The sequence below is a fragment of the Spermophilus citellus genome (assembly GCF_964194105.1).
Source record: "Spermophilus citellus genome assembly, chromosome: 4".
NCBI lineage: Eukaryota > Metazoa > Chordata > Mammalia > Rodentia > Sciuridae > Spermophilus > Spermophilus citellus.
In genome coordinates, this window is record NC_138185.1 from 5,020,049 (window position 1) to 5,040,728 (window position 20,680).

The 20,680-nt window shown below is 46.2% G+C and overlaps 1 protein-coding gene across 5 annotated transcripts in view; it reads right to left on the minus strand.

Annotated features, from left to right (window-relative positions):
* ELMO2 (engulfment and cell motility 2) overlaps positions 1–20,680 on the minus strand; it is a 39,557-nt gene that overhangs the window by 18,662 nt on the left and 215 nt on the right. The window contains exons 2-8 of one of the 5 annotated variants that reach the window (XM_081292181.1): positions 9,700–9,827; positions 9,370–9,410; positions 8,855–8,927; positions 7,991–8,041; positions 4,294–4,475; positions 2,614–2,707; positions 1,031–1,182 (exon numbers count right to left, since the gene is read on the minus strand). In XM_081292181.1, the coding sequence (XP_081148307.1) occupies positions 1,031–1,182; positions 2,614–2,707; positions 4,294–4,475; positions 7,991–8,041; positions 8,855–8,927; positions 9,370–9,410; positions 9,700–9,777 (671 nt within the window). In that variant the 5' untranslated portion in view covers positions 9,778–9,827. Of the gene's footprint in view, positions 1–739; positions 881–1,030; positions 1,183–2,613; positions 2,714–4,293; positions 4,476–7,647; positions 7,876–7,990; positions 8,042–8,854; positions 8,929–9,369; positions 9,411–9,699; positions 9,828–20,680 lie in introns of those variants that run through there. The other 4 variants (XM_081292180.1, XM_081292182.1, XM_081292183.1 and 1 more) reach the window with 4 other exon arrangements.

The following is a 20,680-nucleotide window of genomic DNA, read 5'->3' on the forward strand; positions in this document are numbered from 1 at the left end:
TGAAGAATTCCTTAAAAGTGACAAGGTAGAATGAGAAGTGCAAAGAAATTACTGTGCTTTTGTTTTACTTGGATTAGGAAGGAAACATGGGTCAGGAGCATAACTGAGTAAAGATGGGGCTGCTGTACACTCCCAGTGGGGAACCATGCCTCCATCGGGGTGCAGGGAGTCTGCAGCATTACCCCCCTGGCATTGGGAAGTCCACCCCCTTCAACTGTGTAGCCTGGATCAAACTGCAGAAAAGGAACAGAGAGCAAAGAAACGGTCCTCCCAAAGGTTCATTTGCCATCTGGTTTTATTATCTAACAAAATGTTTTAGGATGTAAAAAGCCTCTTAAAAAAAACAAACAAAAGCAAAACACCCTGAATTTATTGAATACCTAAGATGTGCTGACCTCAATACTAGGCCTTTAAAAAATCTCCTGTGTCCTCACAGTCTGGGAGATGGGGACTCTAATCTAGAGATGAGGAAACTGAGGCCAGAAGAGACTAACTAGGTAATTTGCTGAAGGCAGAGACCTTTAGGCCGCAGAACGTGGTGGATCTCTACTGGTTCCTGAAGTCACGCCTTGTTCTTTCAGCAAGCATTTACCCAACAAATACTGAGCTTCTACTTAAATCAAAGCCAGGGACACAAAAATGATCAGTCCTTGTTCTCATAAAGCTCCAAGTGTAAGATAGAAAGCAGATAATAAAGACATATATATTACATATAAATATAACTATCATAGGTACGAACAGAGCCCGTTAGGTCCACAGGAGAAGCAGCATGTAATTCTGTCTGGTCCCCAGGTGGTCCCCAGGGGAGACTGGGAGAAGGTCCACTATGGCCTTGTGGGGCAAGGAGTTCAGACAAGCGCATGATGTGATCAGGCTTGGATCATGAGGGGAATCTGACAGTCCTGTGGAAGAGGTGATGGATGAAGGATGCGCACAGCTTGGAAGACATGAAAAGCAGAGGTGGCACTAGAAGACAAAAGAGGAGGGACGAGAACAAACAAGTGGGAAGAGGCAGGGTGGGGTCTCTTACACCTGCAGGTGCGAGATGAGCTGTCCCACGGTGATTTCCTCTGCTATCTTCTGGTACAAACTTTGGCTGTTCAAGACCATGCTCTCCAGGATGGCCAGGGACCTCTGAAGGATTGACACATCCACCATGGGCTGGCTCACATACCCTGCAATCTAGATCCAGAGAGGAGCAAATCAGTTGGGAAGCTCAGGGCCCAGGAGAGCTGAACAGCAGAGCTGAGCGGCTGAGGCACCTTCCTTGGGCATGCCTGTATTCGGGCTGCTGTGGCCAGGTGGACAGTTGTATCCGGTTTATGGTACCCTGGCCAATGTGCCAGCATTCCCTAGGCATGAATATCTTAATGGCAGATTATAGTAGTCACTCAATTATGTTTCCTCAAAATCTAAGAGCTCAATCCTTTTCTTCAAAACAAGGATTTAGGTGTGAGAAAGCTGAGCAAGTTGAGTGTGGAAAACTATAAAGATTTACTGATGCTGGGATCTCATTTTATCTCATCTACTCTACTTCTGACATACACTTTCCCCCTATACACATTCAGAACATCACAGACTTTGAGAGGCAGAAAGGACCTTGAAGTCTTTTAATCTAATCCCTCTTTTCAACCCCCATTATAATATCCTTGACACATGGTCATTTCACTTTTGCTCAAATGCCTCCAGTGTTTGGAAGTTCCCAATGTCCCAAGCCAATAATGGGGGAAATTCTAGGTCAGCGGATATATTATTCATTGGCTGTAGTTCAGTTTTCTGAATTGACACTGACCCCTGTGGTAGAAGAAAGGAGGGTAAAACCGGAAGTACCCCCCTTCTACCCACAGTCTTCAATCGGACAATCCAAACAGGCTAGCTTGCAGATTTGTAAATAGAAGGCAAGTTTGCAAATGAAATGCACATTTTCTTTTTCAAAGAGAAGGGAGAACCCAGAGGGAGAGGGTAAGAACACTCGGACAGCACCAGTAAACTGGTTGGTTTATTCTGAGTCTCAATGACAACCAATTCTACTTGGACCATATTCAGTTCTGAGATGCTGGCCCCCTTTTCAACGCAGGCCCTGAGAATACACAGCCCTTGACTTACAATGATTCAAAGTATGATTTTTCAATTTTTCAATGGTGCAAAAGTGATATGCATTCAAAAGAAGTAAACTTTGAACTTTGATCTTTCCCTGGGCTAGCAATGACAGTACTCTCTCTCTCTCATAGCACTGGGCAATGGAAGCAAGTTGCCACAGCTTCCAGTCAGTCACATGATCATTAGGTAAATAACTAAATCTTTACAGTGTACTGTGTTGCTAGATTCTGATATTCAGCAGACTCAGCATATTAAGCGCATTTTGGCTTTATAATATTTTCAACTTACAAAGGGCTCATCAGGTTGGAACCCATTGTAAGTTGAGGAACATGGTGTAAATTTATGAGGAGTCAAAAAAAGATCAGAGTTTGATGATGAAAAAATCTGGCCACAGGGAATACAAAGCTGATCCTCACCACAGTGTAGAGGCTGTACTGCCTGTATCTCCCCTTAAGCCCAGAGGATAACTGGCAACTGAGGGAGAAGAGAGAGACAGGATTTTGGAGGCCTCACCTGCTTAATAAAGGTGACTGAAACCATGTCCCAGGAGACAATGCCATGGTCCATGAGCTCTAAGAAGGCAGTCAGGGTGAATGCCAGCATCTCACTGTAGCTGAGACATGTGCAACACACACACACACACACAAAATAATACAAAGATTCAGATCCAGAACACAAGTGTGAAGGCAGGCACAAAAGGGACAGATTTCAATGTAAACACCCCAGGGAAAATCAGCTGAAGGAGCTGTAACTGCCTGCATGCACACCCAGCCAGATGTGGAGCAGAGTCAGCCCAGGTCTCTATCGGCAGGGGAGAAAGTGTAGCTGGGTGACTGGGCTTGCCTTCTCTGTGTTGCTTCGTCTCAGGGACACAGAATCACTCATCTATTTCCCAAAACAAAAAAAGACATCAGGTCTTATGTCCCATGTTAACCTTCAGGCCAAAACAGGGTGCAAGAGAAAGAGCCCAAGGCCTGGACGTGGGTTCAGTGCCTGCTTAACAATTTACTAACATGGACATTTTATTTTCTCAAAGTTCAACTCTGTCCTCTGTAAAACTGAGTTAGGCTCCCAGGGTTGTGGTGAAGGCAGCGGATACTGTACACAGAGCGTTACAGTAGTGCTGGTACAGAGTAAGAACTCAACTGTTCTTTCTTTTGTCTCTCCTTACACATTTAATCCCCCATGCACCTCTACAGCGATCTCTAGTTAGCAAACCATCTTCCCGTTTACCAGGCATGTTCAGACACATTAACCGTAATACTCCTCAGACTGCTACCGGAAGGCAGGCATTATCCCCATTTTGAAGAGGTGGAAATTAAGGCTGGTCTACCCTCTACTCTCAGGAGGCTGCAGAACTCCTGCGTCAGTGCTTATGGCAGCCAAAGGCTTTAGGACTCTAATGCAGCTGGAAGATGAAGACTTACAACAAATACCTATGATTAGTCTCTCAGTTTGACAAGGAATTTCAGAAGCTGATCCATCGCCTGAGAGAAGATTTCTGACTCCCTGTATGCCAGCTCAGGCTCCGCAGGCTTAGCTGGAAACCCAAGCATCTGTCCTTCACTGCTGAGCACAGGCATGGCTCCCCACCACATCTGCCTAACTCTGGAGGACTGTAAAGATCTCGTGGTGAGGTGGAGTTCTGGATCTCCTGCTCCCTAGGAAAGTGTGGCAGGAGATGGCTAATGGTAGGGGAAAGCTGTGGCAGACATGAAGGAAGGCGGTGTGCTTGCGTTCTCACATGGGGACAGGGTGGGAGGTGACTGGAGAAGGAGGGAGGCAGGCAGAGGGCTGTTAAAACAGTCATCCATCCTGGGAGACAAGGGGCAGTCTGGTCTGATCACTACCCCTCATTAAGCCAAGCATGTCCCATACATTAGCAGGTCTGTCATGGGCAGATCTCTTCCTTCTTGGCTTCTGTGGTCCCTGTTTTGACAGTCCCTTGGCATAGTACCGTTTTGTACTGTTACTTAATTTGTGAGAGCACAGCCAGGTCTGAGATGTAGGATCACAACGGTGACTCAGCCCTCTCCGTGTGGACTCTAGTGTCCGGAACACTGCTCTGTGTGCAAAGGTGGTGGTAAACTCTTACCTCACTCAGTGAAATGAGAACAGGAGGCCCTGCAGTGTGGCCCTGCAGTGTGGTAAAGCCTTTGAAATCCCTTGGAAGACGACAGTGGTAATACTCACTGAGACAAGAGCTTGGTTCCACTTTCCACGAGCCTCGTCAGCACAACAATGCCATCCATGTTGATGAACTCAGTGGCAAAAGTCACGTCAGCCGAGAGCTTGGCCAGTTCCTTCATGGCATCCAGCCGGGTCTCCATGCTGGATGACTGGGTCCTCTCCATCAGCTGGCGTGCAGCCCGGGACTAGGGGACCAGGGACAAAATACATGCCATCTGCTCCTTGTGGCAGGTGAGTGCTCTGTGGAGAGCTCACAGGGGCTTTTCTGTAGACATCTGAGCCCCCAGCAGAGTTAGTTTTTCACACTGCTGAATATATGTTCACAGGATCAGCCAGGGAGTTCCAGCATGCAGCAAGCCGAGACCAATCTGCAGTTATCTGTGCCTTTTCTGTACCACCTTGGTCAATGGATTTTTAAACAAAAACAGCCCTACCAAGGAAATACAGAAAGATCTGGGAGATCTACTTACTATGGCAAGATGCAAGAGAAACAGACACTGGTTTAATATTTATTTTTTTTTAGTTCTCGGCGGACACAACATCTTTGTTTTGTATGTGGTGCTGAGGATCGAACCCGGGCCGCACGCATGCCAGGCGAGCGCGCTACCGCTTGAGCCACATCCCCAGCCCCATTAATAGGAGTTTTCTGTTAATTAATGTTGTCAAACAGCAGAAGAGGTTTCTCAGAGGAACTAACTCCCTGTCACTGGAAGCAATCGATGAGAACCTGGACGACCATCTGTCAGATATGCTATAGAAGGAACTCGCACACTGGGTGGTGAACTGATCTGATGATCTTTAAGGTCTCTTAATCCTAAAATGTGATGAGCCTGATATTTTTTCTTTTTTTCTTTTTTTTAATATTTATTTTTTAGTTCTCGGCGGACACAACATCTTTGTTGGTATGTGGTGCTGAGGATCGAACCCGGGTCGCACGCACGCCAGGCGAGCGCGCTACCTATTGAGCCACATCCCCAGCCCCTGATATTTTTTCTTAAAAAACTTTGCCTCAAAGTCCATGATCATTCCCCACAGTAACAGTCCTAGGAAAACAAAGAATCCAAGGAGTTGGATACCAACAACTTCAAAACAGCTTTGGAAAATGATGCCGGTGAAGACAGCACTCCCTCCGCCACACCAACTTTTCCTAGTGGGACCTGCCTACTTGCCAACAGCCACAGTTCAATCCCTCTTCTCCGTGAGCTCACCCCTTTCCTTGAGCTCGACTTAACAAGTTCACAGTCTCACCTCATCATTCTATATTTTTAAAATCTAACCTTCTCTGCTGGGAAGGAAGAGTCTGGGGAGCCAATACGCCCCCAGTCCTTTCCCTTACGCTGTTAAGCAAGTGACTGAAGCCCCGTTCGGCCACCAGCTAGAGTCAACCCCCCCCCCCCTTTGCCTCTCCTCTCGTACTGTTGAAGAGGGCCCAGAGCAGCATAGCGCTCTCAGTGACACACAAATCCTCCAAATCCTACGGTAGAGAGAATGTGCTCTACAAGAAAAGGTCACAGGATAGAGCAATCTGAAGAGCACTGGTCTGCATCACACTTAGAAACTTCCAGCCCAAATGTCAATTTTCCTCCAGAGACAGCATTTCTGGGCTCCTGCTCCAGAGAGATGAGCTTCTGGGAAAGTCACCTACTCCATGTGAGGTCTGTAAAATGCTTTGGTACCTCCAGAAAAGTAACTCCCAAACTGTCATGTTCAATTAGCAGAATTTAGGAGGGGAGAATGAAGTTCTTAAGCTGAGAAGAGCTCAGGAGAGAAGGCAGAAAAACACGACGGTGAAAAAACCGGCCCAGAGTCACACAGGGAAAGAGCCAGCTGGGACTACTTTTTAGCTGTGTGACAAGTGGCAAGTTATTTAATCTAAGTCCTCATGTCCCTGTCTGCAAAATAGGCCAATCTCATTGCTATTAGGATTAAATAACATGACATACACAAACCATTATCAAAACATAGGCATTCAGTGTTCGGTGGTCTCCCTTCACACACCCCCCTCCTCTCAGGTGGACGAGGCTCTCCCTCACCGTGAAAACAGGCTCCATCACACCCTTAATTTCCTGGAAGCCCTTCTACAAATGTGACCAAAGCTGCATCCCTGGGAGGTCTTTTTCGTGGGACTGGCACTCAGGGTGGTTCCCTCCAACTGGGTTTTAGGTCCTCAGTGTCCTGATGTAGGAAGGTCCTATCCTGTTAATTACCCACTCCTTCCTGCATCTTCAATCTTCCTCTCTCCCATCTTAACACCATCTCAAGGACACAAAAAACTGCAAAGGAAATCAACAGCCTCAAAGGGTCAGAAAGGTGGAGAACTAGGTATATTGGGTCCAAAGTAGGAGAGAGACCTTCCACTAGATCTTTGTCAAACTATGATTTCTGAAACATATTAACCTTTTACCTGTTTTTTGAAAAGCATGTCTTTTTGACTCCACATCCTCCTTGAGTTACTGCCTTCTCCAGCTACTTCCTTTTAAAACCAAGCCTTTTAATACAGCAGTGACTCCAGGTCTTAACCTTCTTACCTTTCATTCAGTCCACTAATCTGGCCACCAGCTCTTCCCAGTAGAACTGTTTCTCACTTCTTTTTTTAAACTCGGTATTGAAAAACCCAGGAGTCCTTAATCACTGCCCTTTTATTTTTTGTTTTGAGACAGGATCTTGCTAAATTGCTTAAGGCCTTGCTGAGTTGATGAGGCTGGTCTCGAACTTGTGATCCTCCTGCCTCTAGCTCCTGAGCTGCTGGAATTATAGGCGTATGCCAGCAAACCTGGCTGGAACAGTTTCATGAAGATCTTATGTGCGCTTGCCCTCCCAGGTCTGTTCTCAGTGTACCTTCCCTCTCTGCTTATTACCAACTGTAAACCACACCTTCCCACATCCTGACTCTCTCCCCTGCCTTCAGCTCCTGAGTCACTTCACGATCCAGGTTTTCTTTCTTCTCTTCCGGTGGCTTTTTTAGTTACCTTTAAGGGCTGCTCTTGCAGAAGTCAGGGGTCATCTTGGATTCTCCCTTTGCCGTCTATATCCAGTTTTTCACCATAGTCATCAGGGTTGTCTCGTGAGTATTTCTCAGGTCCCTTCATGACCAATGGCCTCACTGGGATACTAACGCTCCTCACCAGCCTCTGAGGTGCTCATCCTCCTACCAGCCTTCCTTCTTTTAGCCTATCTTCCACACTGTCATGAAAGTCGTCCCTCTAAAATTTAAATCTAAGTAGAATGTACCTTCCATCCTAAAATCCTCCAGTGTCACCACTTCCTTCTAGTGGACCATGGGCAGGACATGCAAGAGCTTCAGTACCTGGCTTCTCAGTGAATGCCACAGGCCTTCAGCCACCTTCCCGAACACACCTCTGTACTCTGACATCCTGACTTCTCTGCTTGGAAACTTTCATTTTCTTCTTTCTCTGGCAATTCTAGCTTATCCTTCAGCATCTCAGCTGTGTCCCGTTCTCTGGGAAGGCTTTCTGGAAACCCTCAGGCTGAGAAGGTGGTCTGAGTTCCCACAGTTCCCTTAGCAACTCCCTCCTGAGACCCTTGGGAGAGGTACATCCTATTCGTTTGTTTGCTGTCAGGAGGCTGTGAGAGCAAAGATCTACTTTTAATTGCCACAGTCCTAGATTCTGGGTCAGTCTGGCCTGTGGTGCTCATGACTGTTAAATTAATAAACTCTTAAAGAGGGAAGAATACTTACCGGAGATATAGCCAATTGTAAGATTGTCCCATTCTTAATGTCACTGCGAGTCTGGAAAGCAAAGAAAAAACAAGACAAAAAACAATGAAGAAACTATATCAAAATAGCATAAGCAACCAGAACCGACAGGAACTTCTGGTCATCTTTAAAGTCTAGTCAGTTCTCCTTCCCACAGGTTCCACATCCATGGATAATTGGAACAATAGAAATTCTGAACAGTGGGATTTTTTTCCTTGTCATTATTTTCTAAACAGCATAGAATACACCTATTCACAGTGTTGCCTTTGTGTTAAGTATTATGAGTCATCTACAGATGATTTCAAGTATGAGTGGTATGGCCAGGCATGGTGGCATGTGTCTATAATTCCAGCTCCTTGGGAAGCTGATGAAGAAGGATCACAAATTTGAGGCCAGCTTGAGCAACTTAGTGAGACCCAATCTTAAAATAAAAAGTAAAACGGGCTGAGCATATGGTTCAGTGGCAAAGCATCCCTGGGTTGGATCCCTTATATTGGAAAAAAAAAAAAGTACGAGGGGATTGCCTAGTCACATGCAAATACAGTGCCTTCTGAGCATCCACAGGTTTGGATATCCCTGAGGTCCTAGAACCAGTCCCTTGTGGATACTGAGGGATGAATCTAACTGACACTGATGCTTTTCAGCCAGGCTCTCTCCTCTTGCTTGTTCCTTCTGAGAGCCTCTTCAAGCACCCTGGACTCTCAGAAGTCAGATTCACTTTTTCCCAGTCACTGGAGGAGAGCAGGACTGGTGCTGTCGCTTTTACCCAGGGAATAACGCTTTACCCAAGAAATGGAGTTACCCGGATGTTAAGACCTGCACTGCTTCAGTCCTCCCTGTACTAACCTGTTCTGTGATGTAGAGCTGGGGACCATCTGCATATCGCAGGGTGTAGTACTCCGGGTTTGGCAACGACCACCTACACAAAAGAAAATGGCGTATCTTACTTGGTCATTCCTTTGGGCCTATCCAGAAGCTGCAAATAAATAACTTTCAATAGAGTTGCTTAAGGGATTAGGTGTCTTGTTTGGACCACAGTGGAATTAAAATAAAGCTTTAGGTTGAGGGGTTGAAAAATAACCTCCTCCGCCTTTGGTAAAGGGTAGTATCACAAAAGGAAGTGCACACCGCTGAGGGTGGCCTTAGACCCATGGAACACTCCTTCCATGGAACACTCTGCACTTGGGAGAGCAAATGAAGATTCACAGCAGCCTCAAGGAAGCCTCATCAAGCACTCTTTCTTGGTAAGACAAGACAGCCCACAAGAGCCCACACAAGGGACTGCCAACTGGATACCCTGCAAAGTCCCTTTAGACTTGGTGCTCTTTAGGCTTTACCCAGAACAAGAAGTTTTAACTTACCCATCACAAACCTCCTTAATGATGGATGCTAGGGGCCGTTTCTGAAAGAAAAAGAGAGAAAGGGAGATCCTTTACCAGCAATCATGTGCTAGTTGTGCCAGGCTCTGAGAGGAGCTGCCAAGCAGGACCAGGTTGGGGCACGGGAATAATTTCCTGACAGCTTTTGTGGAGGAGAAAGCCTCTTCCAAACTGTGACCCACTTCCTTGTGGGGCCAGGCGGAAAGCTCAGTCTTCCTGTTGCGTCCTTACCCTTTAGGCCTAAAGACACCCTCTGCCACACACCCCCAGGTCCCTTTACTTGCAGCGCTGCGTCTCATTTCTGGAGCATACCTGGTCAATTTCAAGGAGCTGGGCATTAGCACCTGGCCACTCGATGGCCACTTTGACGATGTCAGATGGTGGTGGCATCGTTCCCAGTGGGCCCTACTTCTCTAAGACACACACACAGACACGGCTGTCTGGGGAGAAAGAATAGGGAAGAAGGAAAAAGTCAGAGTATGCCTTCATTTTCATTCTTGTTATCTATTTTGGAGATACCGTCTGAAGTCACATATGGAACTACTTGGTTTGAATTTTTCTAGATCGTACCAAAGCTCTCCTTGGGCCTTTGTCTCTTCAGATTAAATCAGCAAAAGAACTGGGACAAACCTATTTACCACCTACGGTTCAGCCAGCAGCACTATCTGCCAATGTGACACTTCAGTTGAAGGGTCAAGAGGATTTGGTGATAGAAGAGCAAATTTTCCACAAATTCTTGTCTTGGGACCTCGGGATAGAAAAGCACATGCTCCAAGACAGACCAGAACAGACAGGCTCCTCTTGGTCGAGTGGTTGGCTGAAGAAGCCAGGCTACTTCTGTTCAGCAGCATCCTGGAAAGACCCCAGTTCAGGAGGGCCCAACCACACACTCTCTGGTCTCCTTCCTACTTATTGCCCCTACTTAACTGCCACTCCATCCCCCTCAAAGGACACAATGTGGCACCTCCTCTGCGTAGGATGATGCAGAGTTCAGAAAATGGGGAAGAGAACTGGGGCAGGAAATGCTATTTTAGTCCCTACTGCCAAGGGCAAGGGCTGCTGAGGGCTTAGGCACAAGGAAACGGGAAGGATGCTTTCACACAAAGGCCCTTCTATGGGAGGACAAAGCTTTGGAAGTACCTCTGACCCCCCCCCTCCCACTTCTCTCTAAAATAAAGGAAAATAAATCATTTTGAGCAAGTCTGGGAGATGGGCCCATGTGACTGGTATCCTAGGCAACTCTGATCGCTTAGTGGTATTCTAAGCAGTAGCTAGAATCTCTCTCCAAGGTCTGACGAAGGGAAGCCTTGGCTGATGGATTATTTCAATGTATATTTACACTGCCTGCCTACAGATTCAGGAGAGGCCGCTCTCTTAATGAAAAAGACCTTTCTGCATCTCAAGGTTGAGCCACTCACCCGCATTTCATGCCTCACTAATGGGGACCACTCGCCTCTCCTGGTACATGCAGCATAGATGTTGCTAAGCTGTTATTCATGTGGGCTATCAATTTTTCAGCCCAAACAGATGATGGTTCTCACAGCCTGGCACCTACAAATCTCCCTGGTGAAAAGGGGTAAAACCCCATTCCCTACACACTACAGGCTTCAGAAAGATGGAGGCTTTCACAACCATTTCCTGATCAGGGTGGGCTACTTCAGAAGCCAGATGTCATATCAGCATTTCCAAGACTTGGCCATGTCAAATAAGTGGTTTTCAGAATGCTTTCATTTATTTTGTTGAGTGTTCCCCGTAGCCCACGCAGTAGGCAGAATAGGGCTATTATCCCCATTTGAAGATGATGAAAGAAAAGCTCAGAGTTCTGTTCAGCCAAGAACGCCCAGTTAGTAAGTGGCGAAGGAAAGACAGAACTTGGGAGCTGACTTGGCCAGGGCTCTTCCTCCTCCCCTCAGCAGGCCTGAATTCCTGTTCACTGGGAATCAAGGCTAAAGGTTTTGAAATGGGCTGACCTGATGGCCCCCAAAGCTTCCACAACTTCTGCAGCTCCACGCAGACTTTTCGTGTGGATTTATGTGCCTAACATACAACACACCTCTGAAAACAAACTGACTCATTAGTGTAACTTCCAGCTGAAAGGCTCTGCTCCAAAGCCAGGGCAAGGCAGGAAGTTCTCACGCTAGGTGTGGTGCTGGGACTCTGGGTGCTGCAGGTGGGCTCCTATGCTTACTGTCCGTCTGCTGTAATTGGGTGGCATGACTACACAGTAGTGAGGTCATTTCTACAAACTGAGACACATTTACATACAATAAAATGTCACATGCTTAAGAATATGTGTGTGTTTACACATATACAAAGTAGAAACACAAAAACACAGACCTCCCTACAACTACCTCCAATGAGATACTGGACATTTCATTACCCCAAAAAATACTCTGGAACCTCCTTCATGTCCTTTCAAAGGCCACCTCTTCCTGGTTTCCATCACCATAGAGGAGTGGTGCCTGTTTCTGTACCTCACATATGCCTTGTACAGCATGGCTTTTTAGACCATTTGTTACTTAGTTTGGTTTCTTCTTTTAAAATTAAGTAGACAGGGTAGGAATAGAGAGCACTAGGCTGGGATGACTCTCTCGGCTGAGGAAAGCAACTGGATTTACAGCCCCAGGACTTGGGACCTAATCCTAGTTCCCTCACACTGCGTTCAGGTCCCTTTACCCAGGTCTCCATTTTCTTCTGCAGCAGAACTGTAGTTCTCTAGTGTAGAACTAAAGCATGTCTCAAGTGCTTCAGAGTCTAAGTCCATGATTGTAAAGCAGAACTTAAAAAATCCAAATGAAGATACCATTGTAAAGTCCTTAACCAAAAAAAGAAAAATAAAAGTGAAACTCCTAATTTAAGAAACTGCATATTTTTAAAAACTCCTTTCTGAATTCTATCTTTGGAGAAAAATAAGCTAAAGCTCAGTACTTTACAGATATACTTTCTCCTTGGTCCCATATGACATTCCCTGGGATGTCTCATCATTTGTTAAAGCTAGCACTAAATGGTTCTTAGCAGTTCTGAAAACTCACACCCATGTTAAGTCAGAGATCTGCAACAACCCAGATTACCCAAAAGATATTAATAAGCTCCCATTCTCCCAGAAACCCCAGGCAGCCTACCTGGGCTGCACAAAACTATCCCTAGCCCTGCCAAAGCTGCTGGGACTAAAGAGTTGGAAAAAGCCCTGCCTAGTGACTTTCCAGATTCCATGGCTGTACTTCCTATGCTCGGGCTACCTGATATTCCTGACATTCTATCATCACAACTCCTTAAATTAAGCTAGTCTGTGTTTCTGTTTGCTGCAACTAAAAAGGCGAAGAGCAAGACTGACCCCAAGCTCTGAAGAATTCTGAAGTGGAGGTAAGAAAATAGAGCAACATCACTAGCATAAGATAATGACACTGAGTACGCACCTAATTAACACTAAACTGATGAGAGCAAAACCCACTTTGATAAGTCTGGCTTGTTGCAAACAGATCAGTTACACGGTGACTTTGAAGTACTCATGTTATAGCATTTTATAGTTGATCTCACAAGAACCCTGGAAAACATTCCCATTTTACAGGTGAGGCAAACAAAGTTGAGAGGGGTTGAGAAATTCCTTGTCAATGTATCTCCTTTCATGCCCTCCTCCAAAGAAACCAAACAGTCCATCATAAAAGAACTGGGTCTCAAGGTTAGGTCTTGGCACTACAGTTCTCTACACAGTAATACTTCCTTTGATGATGACACTAACTAGGTAACAATTACACAATGCTCAGCACTGCTCTAAGGGCTGTACATATATTGATTCACTTAATCCCTGATGCACCCTGTATGGTGTGTTGTTATCCCCACCATACAGAAAGCAGATAGGTTTGTACCTAATCCGCAGTAGGTACTCTGTAGAGACTTCTGGTTTGTGTATCTAAAGTTAAAGCACAATGACGCTAAGAGACCTGTATGATAAGGGTTCTCTGTTGTAGCAGAAAGGTCCTTGATGGCCTAAAAACATTACTTCATGCAGTGCTCAGTCTGCAATCTAGTCAGCCTTTTCCCTGGACCACCTGCGATTTCTACAGGCAGGCCATGTTCTCTTCTGTACCTCTGCACATTTTCTTCCTTCACTGACTACCAGAGATGCCCCTAACCAAGCTTCAAAGTCCAGCTCAGATGGTACCTTCTCTTTGTAACATCCTTAGCTTTCTCTACCTTTCTCAGCAAAGCTAAATAAGATAGGGGCCTCTGTCCCTGCTTCTGCGAACAGCCCTGTAACACTCAACAAGACATCGACATAGCTCTCCTGTTCCCTAGCTCCTCCTCCATGTCAGGTATACCTGGGTGGTCTCATGAACTAGCATGGCACCTGGTGAACAGTGAAGGTGCACAAACACAATGGCTCCTAGGAAACAGGTCTGCTTCCCAAGGGAAAGAATGGCAGGAAATGTTCGAGTAGTTCTACTCCTGTACCTCTGTGTCCCACTGCCTTCCAGCTGGCAGGGAACAGACAGAGGTGAGTGATGGGAGCATGAGGTAAAGGGAATAATTCTGTAAAGTGGGTCCACTGTGCTGAACCCCACATGCTGTTTTTAAAAAAACAATTTACCTGCAGCCCTGTCTGGTTTAAGTTAACAGGATATGTTACATTCCTTTGCAAATAATCTGCAGGAGAAATGCAGGCCCAAAATGCCAGGTAAAAAGAATACAGGTTATCATGAAGGGGAGACTTATGTGATCCTTACACAAACCAGATTCCAGAATTCAGGGATTTAAAGATAATTCCCATTAACCATAAAATCTGTAAGAACAGGTTCCAATCAGAACTGATCAGCATGGGCCAAAGTGATCTAGAGTTGTCATGCACAGCAGGGTCTTGAAAGCCTGATGTCATCCTGCTGTCAATCAAAAATCAAGAGGTAAACCTGGGTAGAACTTTCTGGAAACTTCCCTGGGACCCCCAATAAAAGAGGAGGGCAGGACAGGCATGTCACCCTTCTCCTCTGAGAGCGTCCCCCTTTCCCCTTTCCTATCTATCCCTTCTAATAAACTCATGCCTATTAGTCTGAGTGACGGGTCTCAAGTCTTTCTGGCATGATTTTAAGTATACGAGTGAAGGGGACCTTTGCAGCTGCTTCGGTTTTGCAGAAGGCCCACACCTTATAACACAACCACACAGTATTTCCATGTTTATAATTTTGTTTTCTAACATTAGAACAAATTTTACTTGAGAATCAGTCTTAGCATCCCTGACTTTGTTAAAACAAAGAGGGAAATATCTTCTGCTTTTCTCTCTATGGAAACCTTAGGAGGTATGAGAATAGAGTAATATTTCTCAGATAATTAATATTCCTAGGATAAAGGGTTTCCTTGTTGGGAATCCTTCGAGCACGTGCTTGCTTACTCTTTTCATTTTCATTTTATAAAGGAAGTGGAAATTAGGTCGAAGCAATTCAATAACATTGCAAAATTCTCAGGATTATAAATAGCCTCTCATTCTACCACTCAGCAGGACTGTAGTTCAATAGCAAATGGCCAGGATTTCACAGCTCTTCTCCCTCCCACCCTCTTTATTTATTTATTTGTTTGTTTTGTGCTAGGGATTCAACCCAGGGACTCAAATGCCAGGCAAGCCCTCAATCACTAAGCTGTAAGCCCAGTTCCCTCCCCACCCCTCCCGTTTAAAGCATTACATAAATAAAGATGACTTGGAAAGTTAAAAAGACCACAAAACAAGAGGCTGAGCTGAAGATGAGTCTACTGTGAGGTATGAGGATGAAGCTCTGCTTTTCAACAAAGTTGGGGAGACAGACAATAAGAATAGCAGTGTCTCCAGTGGAGCCATCTCTAAGCAGCTTCTGGAAAGTGAGCTTATAAAATCAGCACCATTACAAAAGGTCCCAGGGGCTTTATCAATCACCCCTACAGTGACTGCTTCATAGAACTGGAACTGCAGAAGGTTGGAGAGCCCATCTTTGGGTAGGAAGTGAAAGATGATCTCCTCCCGAAGAAGGAATTCTGGATGAAGAATGCCAGAAGGCTTCCAGCTCCTCTCCCTCCCCCACTCCCTTAAGGGTAAGGATGATGAGTGCTTTTTGTTCTGTTCTTTGGCTTGTGATTCAGTGGGGGAGGCATGGGTAAGTTTGGTTTATGTTTCCTGCAACAGAATACAACTTCACCAGGAAGGCAACTGGAGGTCACACCCTATTTTCTAATCAAGAACACAATCTCAGTAGAGGCTTCCCCTCTGCAATCTTCTCATCTGAGAAGTGACTCAACTTCCCTTAGTCCACACACTGCATGAGCACAATGTGCTGAGGTGCAGAGGGGGATTCCAGGTCAGAGACTCAGGTCCTGACACCACTGCTAGAAATCCAGGGAAGAACCGCCACACCACAGGCAGCTGAGGGTCTCCTTTGTATTGACATGTGAACTCAGGACTCACCTGATATGGTTAAAAACCATTGACCTGCACAGAGAAAAGTGTAGAGAGAAGGTTGTGTGAACCAAATACTGTGTGGCTTCCCCCCCAACTCCTACCCTAAGAGCCCCCAAGGCTCCTCTCCTCCTGCAGACTGTTCCTGTAACACTCCCAAGCTTAGAGAATAGTACTGAGGCTCAGGACAGCATCCAACTTACTCCAGTTTCACCATAGCTTTGGGGTGACACTAGCTTTCAGACTCACGCTCGCAGACACCAAGTCCGTCTCACCAGGCCACCTGTCCCTCAAACACCATGTTCTTCTGGGCTGGACCTTTGTAGTGCTGAGTTCCCTCTGCCTTGTTCTGCTGGCAACATGTTGCCCAGCCTTCCAGGCCCCGCTCAGGTACCACTCTTCCTTGTGGCTTCCTGACCCTTTTACCTCAGGGACAGCTACCTGCACCCTCATCTGTGCATCAGTCCTCCATACAGGCCTTCACTGGGCCCATTACTGTGATTCTCTATGTGCAGTCTTCCCTAGCTACTAAAACTGGATCTGTATGCCAGCAGCGGGGGCATCTCTGGGGCTAGTACCAATGCAGAAGCACCCCTCTAGCCCAGACCCCTGACTCAGAATTTGCCAACACCACCCCAGTGTTGGAAAGTCTGGGAAGCAGACCCTAGACTAGTAGTAGGTCAGGCACAGTGGTGCACCCTGTAATCCCAGCTTCTTGGAAGCTAAGGCAATAGGATTGTAAGTTCAAGGCCAGCCTGGTCAACTTAAAGTGATCCTGTCTCAAAATCAAAAAGGGGGGATGGCAAGAAGTAGCTCAGTGACACAGCCCTTGCCTAGCATGTGGGAAGGTCGGGTTCAAACCCCAGTACATACCAAAACAAAAATAAAACAATCCCCCAAAACTTCCCCAGATGATTTTAATAGGTCCCAGGATCGAAACCATGCTCCAGGAAGGTGAGCAACCTGAGGGCAAGACTCTGAAGCCTGTATCTACTCCCCACTAAACTGTCCCCCGAGCCTTCAACACAGTACCCTACATACAGCTGTGTCCACAGAATTCCATACCACAAATATCCTCTGTGCTCTCCCCAGACCTAACTGCCCTTAGAACACTACTGATAGGGTTATCCATTATCTAGGCCTTTCCGAATCCTTAACTACAATAACTGAAAGTTTAGAAGGGATTTGTAGACTACTTGTCTCCACTTTTGGAAATAAGAGGAAACAGAAACCAAGACAGAAATACAGGTGAACTTTAAGAAAACGTTTCCTGCCAGGCACCGTAGCACACACCTGTAATCCCAGGGGCTCAGGAGTCTGAGGCAGGAGGATCATGAGTTCAAAGCCAGCCTCAGCAACTTAGCAAGGCCTGTCTCAAAATAAAATATTTTTAAGGGTGGGGGAGTGGTTGGGAGTGTGGCTCAGGGGTTAAGTGTCCCTTGGGATCAATCCTCCATACAAAAAAACCCTGTTTCCTGATGAATGTAGTGGTACAAACTTGTAATCCCATTTACTGTGGAGGCTGAGACAGGAGAATCACAAGTTTGAGGCCAGACTTAGCAACTTAGCAACACCCTATCTCAAAATAAAACAGAAAGGTCTGGGGATATAACTCAGTGGTTTGTTTGTTTGTTTATGGTACTGGTTCAATCCCCAGTACCATAAACAAACAAACAAACAAACAAACAAAAATGAGAGAGAAAAATCTTTCCCTTCAATAAATTACCATGGTTGCACAAGGAGATGAAGCCTGAGTAGGGAGAGGAGGTGGGAGGCTGAGAAGAGGCCTGGGTTATGACTGAAATCCCAGGCTGTGAGTCCAACTCCTTTAATAGTGACCATAACAACATAGCACTGTTCTCATAAAATTAGGCCAAGCCCTCTAATTTTATAAGGGAGGGAAGTAAGGGACAGAGCCACTGGCAAGGCCACATCACACTACCAGTTAGAGACAAAAGAAGACCTAGGCCCCCACTCCTGGTTCAGTCCTCCCTCTGCAGCACAGCTTTGCCATAAACACAAGCCTCTCTGGATGGGCTCTACACGTAGGGGCTGGACTAGATGTTTTCGAGGTTTCTACCAATGCTTGAACTGTGAGGCAATGCAGGTTAATGCTAAGGCGCTTGTGTTCTGGAATGGAAAAGACCTGGATTAACAACTTCCTTATCTGTAAAATGGGAATGAGAACCAAACCTACCTTACAAAGTTGTGTGACCATTCAACAGGATAACATATATAAAGCATTGAGCATAATATCTAGCAGAATTCTAGCTGTGTGAACTTGAAGAAAAAATAAAAACTGTAACCATGTTTCCCCAGCATAAAAACAAACAAGCAAACAAACAAACCCACTGCCAGATTGTGACAAAATTAGAGAAGGTATATGATGGCAATCAGGGAGAAAAATCAGTCTAAAAGGCAAGGCATCTGTAGATGTTGTTGTTATTATTATTATCATTATTATTATTCCTAGTGGAAGAACCTTTTATTTTTATTTCAGTTCCAGAGCAGAGGCCAATACAATGCCTGACACACAATTGGTAATGGAAAAACATCTTCTAATGAGTCAAATTAAAGCAGCATGCCTAATGGGGTTCTAAAGTCAAACGCTTTAAGCAGTCAGACAGGTAAGAAGATAAACCAACAAACAGCCTTCATATCGGAATTGAGTAAACTATATGGAACTGCCCTGACTAGAAGAGCTCAAATTCAATTTGTGCTTAAAAATACATCATGCAGCTTAGCCACACAACCACTTTGTAGCCTCTAGCAAATCAGATTCTGGAGCTGCACATCATTTAGTTATTTGATGTGATTCAGTCTCGCCCTTCTAAGTAGAAATGTAAGCATCTTGAAGATGAAGGCTGCGACTTTCACTGTCTAGTCACCATTGGCCTGGAACAGTGCTGGCCTCATGGTAGATACTCAATAAGCAACCACTGAACTCAGACTGTAAACTTAAGCCTAGTATTCTCAGCACCTCTGAAATGCTACAAGGTATAGGTTTTCTACCCAGCTCCCGGGATCGGGCTATTCGTGCAGCTGGGCAAGGTATGGTGACTGAGTTAGAGAAGGACTGCCTTGTAGGGTATTTTTCTTCAACTGTATCAACTGTACATACTTCTAAGCCACCAAGGCAGGTGCTGCTAATACATCCAGATACCTTACCTTGGTATAGAACGAACTAGAGTATGCTGTATACTGGTGCCATTGTTTCTAAGAAGTTTGGTTCCCACTTCCTGTACCTCATAACTTCCTTGGCACTACCACGAGGTATAAAAAGAGTAGCTAGACTCAATACGGAGGTCCTGGCTCCTCCATTCATGAACTCTGCGATGATCCCTGGCAGATAACAACTTTTAGGAGCTACATTCTTTTTTTTAATCAGTAAAATGCAGATACAAATAGTTCCCTCAAAATACTCTGGAGGGAATAAAACACTATGAGGTATATAAAGTGTCTGGCACTATACAGCACAATGTAGCAGCCACTAGCTATGGAACACTTAGGAAGTGGCCACTACAAAGTGAGATGGGCTATCCTAAGCATAAAATGCATGCCAGAGTTTAAAAATTAAGTACAAAAAAGTAAAATATCCCGTCAACACTATTTAATATGGATCACATGTTGCAATACTAATATTTTGGAATATATTAAGTTAAGTAAAACATTATTATTAAAATTAATTGCACTTGTTTCTTTTAATTCTTTTTTAATGTTGAAACTAGAAAATTTTGAGCATGTGATATGAATTATTTTTCTATTGGACAGCATCACTTCAGCATCCAGCCTGGTACACAAAACGTATTCCAAAGTTGGTTTCCATTTCCCACAGGTAGAGGTCAGGGACCACAATCCACACCCCCTTCTTCAATATATCTAAGCCCTGCACTCATTTATTTAGTAAATATCTAGAGTGCCTTAAGGGCACCAAGGGCAAAACCCAACGTTGTCTCCTTCCTTGTGGGCCTTACTATCTGGTAGGACAGACAGACATTAATACTTTCTTAAATAAATGCAAAACTGCAGTTGGGCAAGTCTTGTGAAAGAGAACACAGGGTTTTCAAAGTGGGCCACTGACTCAGGGAGTCAGGGACCAGGGACGCCTCCTCTGGGGAAGTGATACTTGAGGGAAAATTTGGAGGATGAACAGTTTACTAGACTCCAGGCCAAGGAGAAGGGACACTCAGAGAAAGCCCCAGAGGACACCAAGAGCTGCCGAAGGAACAGAAAAAAGGCCTGTGCGGGGACAGTACTGGGACACGGGACTGGGACACGGGACTGGGGAGAGACGGAGCCAGATCTCCAGGGCCTGGGCGAGGGCCCAGTGCTGACCCTGCGAGGGTGGGTGGGAAGCCGGCCCGTCTCAAGCCCAGGGTCGGACCTGATCTGCATTTTGAAACAAATTCCCCCGGGCCCGACGCGAGGCCGACGGGAACCGGGGCTGTGGGCAGACCCGTCGGTCACTGCAACTGTCCGGCAAGAGAGGGGCCTGAACTGCGGGGGAACCGAGGGGAGAGTGGATGGGTGGGAGCCGGCAGGATGGACGGGGCGGGGTGATGCACCAGGGAGCGGCGAGGCCGAGCAGACCCGGGCTTCCGAGCGCTCCACCGGCCCCAACGCTCCCGGGCGCCTTCCAGTCCCCGCGCGTCCCCTCCCCCTGCCTCCCCCTCCCCGGGCTCCCACCCTCCGCCCTCCGAGCGCTGCCCGGCCCAGCCCCGGCTCCCCGCGCCGGCCCGCCCTCTTTCCAACCCGGCGACCCTTCCCCGGTGAGGCCAGCTGTCCCTCCCGCCCGGCTGGCCCTACTGGGCCGCGACCCCGAGAGGCCTGAGGAGCCGGCAGGGTCCAGCCCAGGCCCGCCCTCTCCAACCTCTCAGC